Source organism: Dryobates pubescens, chromosome 9 (genome assembly GCF_014839835.1).
Source record: "Dryobates pubescens isolate bDryPub1 chromosome 9, bDryPub1.pri, whole genome shotgun sequence".
Classification (NCBI taxonomy): domain Eukaryota; kingdom Metazoa; phylum Chordata; class Aves; order Piciformes; family Picidae; genus Dryobates; species Dryobates pubescens.
The window spans coordinates 23679863-23693621 of NC_071620.1; the positions used below are offsets into that span (position 1 = coordinate 23679863).

The 13759-nt window shown below is 39.5% G+C and overlaps 1 protein-coding gene across 1 annotated transcript in view; it reads left to right on the forward strand.

The window, feature by feature from the left end:
- ANKRD33B (ankyrin repeat domain 33B) overlaps positions 1-13759 on the forward strand; it is a 37975-nt gene that overhangs the window by 12810 nt on the left and 11406 nt on the right. Inside the window, exon 2 of the mRNA XM_054164230.1 lies at positions 11559-11688. Within this exon, the coding sequence (XP_054020205.1) occupies positions 11559-11688 (130 nt within the window). The remainder of the gene's footprint in view (positions 1-11558; positions 11689-13759) is intronic.

Below are 13759 nucleotides of genomic sequence, written 5' to 3' on the forward strand. Positions count from 1 at the left end.
CTTGCACTAGTTGGTGATAATTTAAAGAGATTACCCAGTAAGATCTCATCAGTGGGATCTTTGCTTGATAGAAGTAAACTAGTAACACCTGGTCCAGCTGGAGAACCTCTTTCATGTCTACCAGTAATACTTCAATGTACTTTTCTTTCGGAACCTAAGTATTTACCATGCATTTTCATGAACAGCCACTACTGGCTGTTACAATTTTATGCTTCTGGTTGAAAAGAGGATGCTAACTGTTGCTATGTGATAACACATAGAATTGTAGAACCATTAAGGTTGGAAAAGAACTCTAGGATCAAGAAGCCCAGCCATCAACCCAACACTACCATGCTCGCTAAAGCATGTCCACTAAACCATGTCTGAAACATCTCTTTATTGAAGTATGTAAAGCGAATCCTATAGGCTAAATGTTAATACATCTCTGTCATCTGAGGACTATTTGCCCTTCTGCTGTGCAAGGGCAGATGATCTTTTCCCCTCTATTTTCACTGGGGGAGAATGTTTACTGCAGTTTCCTGGTCCATTCAGGTCAGTTCTAGGATCAATAAGGCTTGTTATTAGAAGATCCAAGATCAATGGGGAGGGTTATTGTTAGAAGTGTTCTAGAAGGCAAAGAAATGAGGTTCAGAAGGCAGAGAACAAAGGTGGTTGGAAAGAATAGACAATGAGGGTGTTACTTATCCACTGATTTTATGAAACTAACTGCCAAATGGTAGACTGAGATGGAGAGTGGGCTTTTATTACTCTTACAGCTTCTTTAGATCGAAGGATGAAGAAACGGGCTGGTGCATTTGTGTGTGGTATAATGTAGTGCTGTGTGTAGTGTGCGGGCAGTCCTCCATCTCTGGTGTCCCAAGGAGGGTATGCAGTTGCTCTTCATAGTGAGCATAAGGCTTCTGCAAAGAACAGCTTTCACCCTGATGGGTTTTTTTCTTCATTGAGTTCATTCATGATTGCCTTTGGAAGAGACTTTTTTTTTTTTTCTTTTTGTTTTTCTTCCTGTAGCAGATTAGTCAGTGATAGACTGTCTTCTTCCTGGGCTTTTCTTTTCAAGGTCTGGGTATGGTGTGATTCCACAGCTGAGAAGCTCAGAGAAACACAAGCAAAACAAACTTACAGAACTTGGAGGAAAGGAACTGAAACTTCCTGGGAAGATCTTTCCTAATTGTAGTGGTTTTTAATAAAAGGAGAGTGATATTCCCCACTACCAGAAATCATGAATTTACAGCATTTGTATGGCTGCAGGTGTTACTGTCCTGGACAGGGGATTCTGGGTTGCTCTTTTGCTTTTGAGATCCTGAGCATGCACGTGTCTGTATTTTCCCTTTCCCTTTCTTTCTGTTTTATATGTACACTGATGTAACCTGTTACTTTTGTAGGGGAGGAGTAAATATTCTGTGTAAGTCAAGCCCATGAGGAACTAGCATCCTCTGTGCGTGACCTAGGGAGCAGGTCTTCAGAGCATCCCGGCTCTGAACCAGTAATACAGCTACAGGAGCTCATTGCCACAAGAGGGTGCTTGCAGGCTCATCACTGGCTGTGTCTTTTCAGAGAGCCCCACAGCAGAAACGTGCTGGAGCCTTTAAAATGTTCTTTATAGAAGAGACAGATTAGATACAGTGATAGACTATGATAGAGTAGAAGGCTGTACATTTATCTTCTAACCAGTGTTAAATTGAAATTTATTGCTTGCAAAGGTTGTGTGAATCATTGCTTTTGGAGAGGTCTCCTGAAAAAAACCTATGCATTCAAACACTCTTTTTAACCTCTTGCCACAAATCTAAGCTACAGTCAGTCTCTATCTGACAGAATATAACAGAAAGGAAAATGTATCTATTAAACACATAGAGAGGAGCTGAATCATAGACCTTAAAGCCAAAGGGAGTACTTTTTGGCAGAGTTTTATCAGTGAACAAAATGCATTTCACATGGCTTCTGAATGCAAAACAAAATATGTTGTTTAAATGCTGCAAACTTTCCTTTTTATCTTATATGTGTGTGAATGTATGAATCTATTTAGAGACTGGAGAGAAGTTTACAGTAGTGTCCATCAGGCCCAGGACTTTGACTTCAGACCAAACTAGTTTCTGAATATTTCTGAAGGTCTTAAGTGGTGAGAGAGTTTACAAGATACAAGTCACATACTGTTACATGATCACTTTTAAAAAGAAAGAAAATACTTCCGTCATGTAATTGATGGGAAGACGATCTCAAAATGTTTTCCGTGGCATTATTTCCACAAAAGTCAAAGTTTGAGCCTTACTAGAAACTCAGTCTCTTTCAGCTTTGTGCCAATTGGACAGAGCAGCAGATGCTCCCAGCCTCACATGTTCACAGGAAGAAGCTGTCAGCACTTTGCTGTTTTGAATCTATTGCTATCTGGAAACACCTGTTCCAAGCAAAAATGTAGTGATATGCTGTCCATTTAAGCATCTGGAAATATGTTATCCTTGTTCACAGGATGGTCTACAGCCCTTGGAAGTCTTGCTGAAAATTGCATAGCAAGCCAGTGAAACTGTCTGTTTGCTGGGACTGGATCCTGACATCAGTGGGAGTCCATCACATTTGCCTCTCCCAGCCCTCCAAACCCCTCCATTTTGGGTTGCTAATGTTTAAGAGCAACTTGAAGGCAGAGGTGTGATAGAAATGCCTCCAGGGCTTTCATCAGGATCCCTCCATTAAAGTTCAGTATATCATTTACATTGTTCGCAGAATTCAGACATTTCTCGCTTCTTTCTTACAAGTACCCTTTCCCTTAATTTTAAGGGAGAGCAAAGTGAGCTGCATCTAGCACAGTTATCAAACAAACAGGCTTAGCAAAGAGGGATGTATAAATTTGGTTGTCGTGTATCATGTGTTATTACTGTCAACACTATTGAAACTTAGCACTGACATTTGACAGTATTAACACTGATTAGTATGTGCTATACAAACAGGAATGCTAGGATTAGTAAGGCTACATTATTTGTCAGGGATCATCACTGTTTAGTAGTTGTACCTAACATGACAGTCTAAATAAACTGAAAATGTGAAATTTAACCTGATAAAAATAGTGTTATTTCCTCTATCATCTTCCTACAGTATCTTCTGTCCTTTACAGCCAGGCACTGCATAAATGGAAGCCAGAACCCTCCCCTGTGCTGATTTGACATGTTACTGAATCCTGAAATAACTTCCTTTTAACCTATGGATAATGAAGATAAGCTCCACTAAGTGACTTGTCAGTTCATTTTAAGTATGTTATTTTTATTAAACAGTATTTCTTCAGAGTTTCTTTACATATTCCTTTTTTAGAGTTCTACTTTGCTTACTTCAGCTGTGACCAGAGATCTCACATACATTGCAAAGCTAGATTTTGGATTGACTAGACTACATCAAAGACTACATCAGACTGAAAGAGTTGGGGCTGTTCAGTCTGGAGAAGAGAAGGCTCTGAGGTGACCTAATTGTGGCCTTCCAGTATCTGAAGGGGGCCTGCAAGAAGGCTGGGGAGGGACTTCTCAGGATATCAGGTAGTGATAGGACTAGGGGGAATGGAATGAAGCTGGAGGTGGGGAGATTCAGACTGGACGTGAGGAGGAAGTTCTTCACCATGAGAGTGGTGAAGCCCTGGAATGGGTTGTCCAGGGAGATGGTTGTGGCCCCGTCCCTGGAGGTGTTTAAGCCCAGGCTGGATGAGGCTCTGGCCAGCCTGATCTAGTGTGGGGTGTCCCTGCTCATGGCAGGAGGGTTGGAACTAGATGATCCTTGTAGTTCCTTCCAACCCTGACTGATACAATGATACTATACTATGAAAGACACTTATGTTTTCAGTTGTGGACAAATGATCCCAGTTTCCTATAAACGTCTTCATTCTGTATATTGCTTTGTTGCACAAGAGTGTGCTGTCACTAGCAAAAGCATTTCTTCCTCGATGGAACTTCAGACTGATGAATACATTCCTTATACAGTCTTACTAGCTGTCGCTAGTTCTTTGTTCATATGTTCAGGTCTTCAGTTCTTTGTTTCAAGCTGAAGTTCAGAGAGGAAAGAACAAAAGATTTATCACGTGATGACATAAACCCAGCTCCTGCTGTGTATAGAAGTATCACCTTGTATCATCTTAACTCATAGTAAAACAGATGGCAGTGCAGCACAGGCCTCCTGCAACTCAGGTGACACAGCGTCCCTTAGCTCAATCTTTTGCACTGTTAGGTGCAATCCTGAGTGCCCTCTGCCTTTGGCTTCCTTCAGTGGAAAGGGTGCCTGAGACAATGTAATACAGCAAGGAACAAAGTGGCACTTCTCTCCAGGCTTGGAAGAGGAGGTGCCTGTGAGTGCCAACTGTTGGTCAGACTCTACAGTCAAAATATGTCTTTGGTACTTCGAAGATCTCCAACCCTTTAGACATGGTGTGACTTTGGGGAGGTGCTTGCAGGGTGGGGCAGTGGCAGCGGCAGCAGATGTAAAGGAGTGTGAGAGAGAAGCATGGTTCCTGGAGCATCCCTGGCAGGGGACAGGGTGTGGTGAATGGCTCCTGAGCAGCCAGGTATTGGCTCACCTGGGTTTTGCCTCATGGCGTGAGGACTCCCCACAAGAGTGAGCAAAAAAAAAAAGGATTGCTACTTACGTAACACTTCAATTCTCCTCCCATCATTTTTTCCATGGGTTGAAGATGCAATCATCAATTCTTCCTGCCCCCACCTGCTTTAGCCTCAGGAGCCATGTCAAGAGGCAGCTAGGTGAATGGTTTTGAGAGAAGAGATCAGACAGTGTGGGAGCTGAGGACTTGTTCCAGCTTCCAATGGACCAGCATAAAGCTCCCAAGTCCCCATCAGCTCATCAGTTTTTGATTTCCCATTGAATTATTTACTTTTATTATGAGGTTTGCTATAAAAAAAAATTAAAATCCCTCTCAAGTGTCCCTCAGTATTGCCATCTGACAAAAATCTTTGTTTCCTATCCATCCCACCCACTGGACTATCTCTGGGTGGTTCTCTTTGTTGTGTAATGTGAGGTTTTGCAGACATAGTACAATGAATTTTCCTGTGACTATTTTTAAAAGTGATCATGGAGATTTGGATTAGAATAGATTAAGTAAAGGCTTCTGCAGAGATGATACATATCCTAAACGATGCCCTTACTTAAAGACGTGGACTGACTGATACAAGAGGTGTTAATGAAATAGGCGAAGCCGAACATATTTCGGAAAACAGTGGGAAAATGGTGGGTTACTGTGGTCGTTTGAGGCTGTGCCTTTAAGAACAAACGCTGCTGGAACACACTGGCTAATGTTTTCGGTACTAGAACCAAAACATTCTGATATTCTAAACGAATTTCATTGGTTGATAAACAAAAATTCAACTTTAGATTGTGAAGCAGTTGGAAATTTTTTTTTCCTCAGTTCAGTTCGGTTTGGGAGTTGGGGGAGTTGGTTTCAGCCTGTTCTCCCTGCCTGCTTCTTCTGCGAACTGCTGGAGTTGGCCTTCAGATAAGCAAACACTAATCCTGCATGGGCTTTTGAAGCTTACTAACAACTCTTTTCCTTAGTAACTTGCCTTTCTCTCTCTCTAACCCCTTTTTGGGGAAAAAGGGAGGTAGGGGGGAGAGAGAGGGGGTTCCAAGGAGGGGATCCCTCCCTCGGGGAGGGATTTTTGTTGTGTTATTTGTCTTTGCTGTGTATTTCTGTGTATATATTGTAAATACCTGCATATATTGTGTTATATATAACCTGCTTTCCATATATGCTTGTAAATATATAGCTTGCTCTTCGACTGGGCTAGTTGTGGTTTCTTACTCTGTGGAGGAGAGAGAGCTAAGCCCTCTCTCAACCCACCACAGTTACCATCTGCACGTCTGCAGACTGGCACATGTGTTTAGCTAGAGAGTGCAGCTGATGCTGGGAAACGAATCTGTGAGCCTTCATAATGCTGTGAAGGTGGCAATTTTGTGCCATCAGGCACTGGAAGGGGCAGTGCCATGTAGACTTGTGTTGGGATACAAGATTGTGCTTTGGGCTATTGTGTTCCTTTGCAGAGGAGGCAGAGAGATTTGCACACCACTGCTCTGCCCCTTGAACATTCTTTTGCACTTATCTGATTGCTTTCCCTGGAAAAAATTCACATCTCCTCCCTTGTTCCACTTGAGGCATATGAGATTTTGTCCAAGCAACAATCAGACAAAATTCCTTTAGATTCCCAGTTCTTTGCTTGTCACTTTCTCAGTATGTATGTGACTAAGCTGTTGCAGCCCTTTCTCTAAAAGGCCAGCCTAAATTATTTTGTGCAGATAATTGTTACAAATAAAAGTTAATAGGGTGAAAAATAGAAATTACTTATTAATTTGGCCCTGCCTCACATATAACTATATACAAAAGTTATAAAGGTCATAAAAGGTTCAGTATTCAGTCGAGAAATTGTCTTCACAAAAGGAATGGTTGGAAAGGGTTTGAGAACAGTATTTGGAAAAAGATAAACCCAAAAGCTCTATGTTACCCCTACTAACAAAAGGTAGGAAGTTCCTGGAGATCAATTACTCACAATGCTGCTTGCAGATTGTGGGAATTTCTCTTGTGTCTCTTTTTATCGGAAAATCCTTCTGAACTGCTGCTGCTGCTGCTTATAATCCACGAGCGGGGGGCAAAAACCGAAGAGAAGAGCCTTGTGCTCTGCAGCTCACCAGTTTTAAGCCAGCTAGCTAAGTTTTGTGTCACATGTTACCACACACAGGCTAGAACTCGTAACCATCAGTTCTCTGCTTAAACATACCTAACATGCCCAAAACATGCCCACACATGACCCTGCACGGGGTCTGTGCCTGGCAGGGCACGTGGCTTAGGGGAGGGATGCAGGTGAATCCACTGATCCACAGGCCTGGGAGGGGGAAGTGCTTCCTCTGGCTCCCTTCATTCCAGCTTCCCTGTTTTCCCCCATCCCGTCTTCACGAGCTCGGAGGGTGGGTGTGTTTTGGATGTACTGCCACAATAATATTAAAGCTTGTGTGCTTGATGGATTTCTGTAGCACATAAACACTGCTTCTCCTGGGACTGATGACCTGAATAATTACCTCATCATCTCAGTCACTGTTGATCTAATCAGCTAAACCAATTATAAGCTCAAGCCATTTATGAAAGTTTCTCAGATTTGTGCAGACAGGAACATTTTGTGCTATTGTACACAGATTAGTATATAGTGAATAGTGATGGTTAGATCTTTTTTAGTACAGTGTGAACTTAGAATCTATGTAAACCTATGTTTCACAGAGTTGCAGAGATTTTAGTGGAGATTAGAAGTTCCCTCAAATAATTTTGGAAGGTTGATTTTGAAATATTTGACCTGATTTTGATTCTTATTTTATTGGTACGTGAATTATGTTATAGTCAGTGATAGCTGTATGTATTCTTGTTATAACAGTGAGTTATGTATAACACAAAATATTAAATGTATGATTAATTTTTTTAATAGATCAAAAAGTTTAAACACAGCTTTGCATTCTTTTATGTTTTACTATTCTTTCCTTTCTATTACTCATAGCATGGTTTGTTTAATATGCTTTTAACTTAGTTGTAATTTTCATAGTTGTTCCTCCATATGACTGTGGATTACAATGGATCATTATCTCGTTTAATTCAATTATGTGCCGTTTTAATCATTGCTGTTAAAACAGCTTTGCAGAATTGTCATAAATACTTACAGATACATGTAAGGCAAACTGGATGGTTGTTCATCACAATGCCTATGAAAAGCAATGGTTAATGCTAGTTTAGTCTTTTGCCAGGCCCTTTTTTTGTCTGGAATAATAGGTGAAAAGTTATAAGACAATATCTTCACTTCTGGTGGAAAATAAGTTGCCCAGAGATATTTTTTTTTTTTTCAAAAGCTAAAATAACTTCATGCTGTATGTGATTTGCTCTGCTCTTCAGCCTGGGTTTATTACTGATCCACTAACATTTCTTGTGATCTCAATTACTTGCAGGTTGGACTCGATGATCTTTGAGGTCTCTTCCAACCTTAGTGATACTGTGATATCTGTAGTGATCTAGTGTACAAGTAGCCTTACACCTGTAATCTTGCCATAATACCTGATTTATAAAATTGTCTCCTGAGAGATGTTTAATCAGACACATTGTTATATAATCAGCCAACACAGCTGAGCAAAGCAGAATTTATTTTTATAGTGGCAATGCTATATGAAATCAGAAGCACATGAAGAAATACCAGTTTAAAAGGAATCAAAAGTTTCCCAAGTCTATTTTACTCTATTTAAAACATGCAAATTTCAATTAAGAAAATCAGTTAGACTTTATTTGGACTATATGTAAAATAAGTAATTTATCCCAGACTGACTCTTTTATCATACATTTTAAATAAAGTATCATTAATTTTGTTCTGCCACCTCGAAACAAAGGAGAGTCTTTCAAAACTGCACTGGTTACATATGAATAAGGTATGTCTCATACTACAGAAAAACTGTGGGGAAGCTTTGTGAAATGCCAAGTATTCCACAGAGGAAAGAGAGACCTCCATACCTGGCAGTATTGTGTCTCCTGTATTTGGAGAAAACCTGTTCCTAAGATGAATTTCAACCTCCATCTTATGGGAAGAATCAGCAGTAAATGGGAATGTAGTTGATGTGATGGATGACTCGTGCTTATCATGCAGAGTCTGTATGCAATATTTGAAAAATTAAATAGGATCTGTTGCAAACCTCAGAGAATTCAGCAGCCCCAGCCTCCTCTAATGAAGAAATCCCTTTTCCTGTAGTCCGAAGGCATTGATCTTGTTTCATGATTAAGGTCTCTTCTGCACAGAGGACAAAGCCAGAGGGTTTTGCCTGTTCTGTTTCATTGGTCTGGGAGAATGATAGGCAGCAACTCTGGCCACTGACACAACAGTCCTTGAAAAGCAGGGATACTGTGACACATGTACAGTTAGTTATTCCTTCTGCTCATTGCTTATTATTATATATAACAGTTTGAGTTTTTATTATGATTTACCATAAATGGTGGTTGAGGATGTAGGGAAGAATACAAAAAGGATGCTGTTGGAAGAGAAAGTTTGAAGTCTTAGGGAGAGGACATGTGTTTGTATCTTGGAGAACTGATCTTGCTGACAAAATAATAGTTAGATTCAATTTTAAAAAATATGCATTTTTTTCCACATGCAATGACCACTTGCACCATGACCCTTCATATGAGAAGCAGAATGACTGATGTCTCGGTAGAACACTAATGGGATAAAATATTATCTCTTTTCAGAAGATAATCACATTGCACAGGTTCAGAATTTTCTAGCTAAAACTCATTTATACTGCTTTATTTTTATCTTTAAAAAACAAACAAAACACCTTAAAGCATGGCTGTATTTTCCTGTAGACTGCTGTGACACAGGCTACTGCTTTACCAATTGCTTCAAAAGGCAGTTTGCAGAGAGCACTTTTGTATCAGTTATTATTTGAGATTGTTGAAAAAGTTTGTAATATATTATGGCCGTGGATAATAGTACTTACTGGTATAAGAAGTTAAAGATTGAAGACTAATCCATGTTGTGACTCAATGATTGTGTTTGCTGTTCTTACTTTTGATTACTTCTTCAATCTCTGTTTGCATTGCATCCATTATATTCTGCAGTTTTGGTTTTTTGCAGATTCAGACACATTCAATCTTACTCTTTAAAGGCATGCTTTCATTTGTGATTATCTACAACCAGATGTCTTTTCTAACCTCAGCATTCCTCAGCACCTGTTGGAGTTCCCAGGAATTAATAGAAGTAGTGTTTTAGATAATATGATTCATGTTCATTGCCAGAAATGAGTTTGCATGTTAGCTAAAGTATCTATGATATTACTGTGTAGGTTCAAATCCTTCCTGGTCCCTGTCCTATGCAGCTTGCTCTGAGTGAACCTCTTGTGGCCAGGGGGCTTGGACTACATGTTCTCCAGAATTCCCTTCCAACCCCTATCATTCCATGATTCTGTGATTATTTTCACTTAAGAAGTTGCTCTGTTTCTAAATGAATTTAAGGTTTTCTTTATCCTATCTATCTATCTATCTCCATATATATGTGACTTTAAGCAGAATCTCTATATTTTCAATAGAATGGTTTGAAGTATTTCAGGTTCTTCACAAGGAAATGGAGAGATATTCTCTATAAAATAATTGTGGATGTTGCTTCATTCTGAGGGCAAGAGTGAAGTGAAAATAAAAGAAATTAGAGCATCAATTTTATTGAAAGATGTAACTGAGAAATACTCCCCATAGCCTCTTAGTATCCCAAGGACTTAGCACTGCTTTTGTACTTAGTGAAGCTGTTTAGCACCTAAGCCAAAAGGACTATCCAGAATAACAATGAAACAGGACACTGAAATATTGACTAGCTAGTTCTAATGATAATAAATCAGAAGTGGCAGTTGTCATTTGGTCAATGCCTCTGTCTTGGTAGTGTACATGGGAGAACAAAATAGAGAATGTTTATGCAACAGCTGCTTGGAAAAATGATGGAGGACCCAGGGTGGGCCATTTTGTTTTCATAACTAGGTTCTCCTTCTTGCTAGTCTTCTGTGGTTATGAACTTGAAGCATATTTTTGAGTGCATTTAGGCAGGCAGGGTGAACAGAGAGGCTGAGATTTATGTCTCTGCCCTTGTCTTTTCAATAGTCAGGTAGTAATGCTGAGTTCAGGAAAACTCTGTGATGGGTTGGCAGTGAAGAGGGGTCACAAAAAGAACTGATTTATCTGCACCTGCCTTTTACACCCATCAGCCCCATGCAGATGAATACCAGGCTGCCCAAATAGTGCTGAAGACTGGAGATAATGGGTTTAATCCCAGTGGTCAAGTGAGCTGCCAGGATTAAGTACGGTAGTGCCATTCAGTTAATGACAAGCGTATTTTGCTGCATTTTATGGAAGCTGTCAGTTTGCTGCTGTGGAGTGAAATGCTATCTGTGTTCCAAGCAGAATTATAGGGTTTACCTCCTGAAAGTTTTACTGCTTCCAGCTACCATAAAGCACATTAAACAGGAACTCTAAAAGCAATTTGATTTTATTTGTGGTTATAAAGAAAGGTCTAGTGCTAATGGGAAACCTTAAGTATTCAAAGATAGCAACAACCAGTAAGAACACAACTTTTGTCTACTACTTCCCCTTCAGAGAACGAGTATTTGTTTTTCAGAGAATTACTATTCTTTGCAGGTCCAGTTCATCTTACCTTCCAGGTTAATTTTATTATATAATAAACCCTGATTTATTCTCATTGGGATATAGAACATATAGCCATATAACCATAAGCCATTTGTAAACAGTTACTTCCCAAGTAGCATAATATGATACCTACTCTCTTAGGTATTTCTGAAGAATACCAAATGTTGGTTGCCAATGGGCAGAGATAAAAAGCAGTAGTTCTGATCTGAATATTGTGCCTGGAGCTAATCAGTAGTTATGCTGATACACTTTCGGTGCTTCAGTCTGAAAAAGAAACAAACAACAACAAAAAACCAAACAATCCCCAGACTAGCATACTTCCTCAGTGAACTTTTCTGAGTCTAGTAAACCTAACTCTCTCTTTATATTTTACTTACAGAATGGTCTTATCGTTGCTTGTTACCAAGGTTATGTGGATATTGTAATAGCCTTAGCACAATGCCCTCACCTTGATGTGAACTGGCAGGACAATGAAGGGAATACGGCTCTAATTACAGCTGCACAGGCAGGTAAGGCTCTTTGTTTCACCTTTTACCTACAGGATTTTAGGAGAAATGTGTGTTGTGGCCATTATTTTTAGAATTTTTTTTTAAAGCCTTAAAATAAACTAGCCTGCATAGAATAATCCTGGCCAATCCCAAGTAAGCTATAATGATTTTCTCTGAAATTATTCTAAAATAGTATTTACCCAAAGGATTAAGACAGAAAAATTATGCATTTCAAAGATGCCATTAACTAGAAAATAAACAAAACCATGCCCCAGATGTATAGTACTATACTGCTTTGCTTCTTTAAGCTTATTGTCTTATGTTTGCTCTGGCAAGCAACCAGTCAAAATTGTGGTCATGTAATGCACTGTATCAGTGCTGACAGTCTCTTTTCTCATGCTTGTTACACCTACCTCTTTGGGCCTGTAGTAACTGATAACTGTAGGAAAATGTATCATCATTCAGAAATATCTTAGCTGCTAGGACATTCTTCAACCACTCTATAGTTAAAAGCAAAAAAAAACCACCCTATTTGCGTAGTCTCAGCAGGATTCAGTGTTTGCCAATACTGCTTTTATAGCAGACTGATTATATTGATATCAGTCGTGTTAGTCCTGATGCATACTGGAGTGAGAGCAAAGTTTATCCCCAGGTTTTCTTTTATCCTGCCCAGCATGGTAATATTCAGTGAGCATGTCTAACAGGTCACATAAATGCTCCCAAAAAGATTACTGCTTTCAAATGTACAGTTAAAAAGTAATAAATACACCATTTCTGTTAAAACTGATATGCTGTGTTTTAACCTTTAAGGGAAGCTGTAGTTTTCTCTTACAAGTATTAATAAGGTGGTAGAGCATGTAAATCATGAAAAAAAATTGACCAAGGAAGCCATCACTTGGTCTAACAGCTGTTCCAAGGGCTTCCTTGCTCTGCATCCACATTTTCCTTTGCATCCCTCAAGCATGCTCCTTAAAGGAAGTCACTTTACAAGGAAATGCTCTACTTATTGATGAAGACTATGGGATGTTGATGGGAGTTCATGGGACATTGTATTTCCTCCCAGACTTTGGTAGCAAATTTCTGTCAGGCAGCATCAATGAACATTACAGGCCATGTTTGAAGATTGGAGCATCTTTGATCTTACTTTAGTAATATTGCCACTAGGCACTTCCAGGTAGTACCAAATATTGTTTTGCATTGTACCAATAAGTGAACTCTGCTACAGAAGTCACTGTGAGACAGGTCTTGAATACTGGAAGAAATTGTGACCACAGTAGTCATGTTCATGGCAAAGCAATGAGTATAGTAGCTTTTCAAAGAAAGTGAAGTCTTCAAAACTTGAATCTACTTTTATTTAGCTGCCCTACTATAAGTTTGGACTATAAAAGGTTTATAGGTGACTCCTTCCTGACCCTATATAACACATGATAATGAGCTCAGAATTAATCCACAGGGCTGATATTGATTTCACACTGTGCCTGTACTATTCATTCCCAAAGCAAGTGGAAATGACTGTAGTCAACAGAAGCGTATACAAACTCCTAACAACTTGGATGTTTTCCCCTGCCCATTATAATCCTGAGATACAGTATTAACACTGTGGTGGGTTTAGGCCATGCCTTTAAAATTTAGTTACAGATTTTGAGCAGAAGAGTAGAAAAATACAAATAAATCACTATTGAGTGTAAAAAGGAAAACAAAATATTATTCTAAACAAATTCATTGGATAAATATCTAGAATAATTCTCTTTTCTTTCCTGATCTCTGCTGTTTTGCTTTGCTCAGGAGAGCTTGTCGGCTGCTTGTCGGCTGGCCTTGGCTGAGCTGTTTAGTTAAGTCTAACCCACTGCTTTCTCTCTGCTCCTTTTCTCTCTTAGGACAGGGGGTAGGGGAAGGGCAGTGGAATGGCTTCCCTGGTCTCTTGACCAGGGGAGTTTTCACGTTGTTTGCTAACTGTAAATATCTGTATAATATTGTAAATACTGTAAATTTTGTGCATGTTCATTGCATTCCATTGTAGAGCGTAGTTCTTGCTTGTAAATACAGCTTCATTTGTTTCTAACTGAGTTGGTCTGGCAAAGTTAATGCTGGG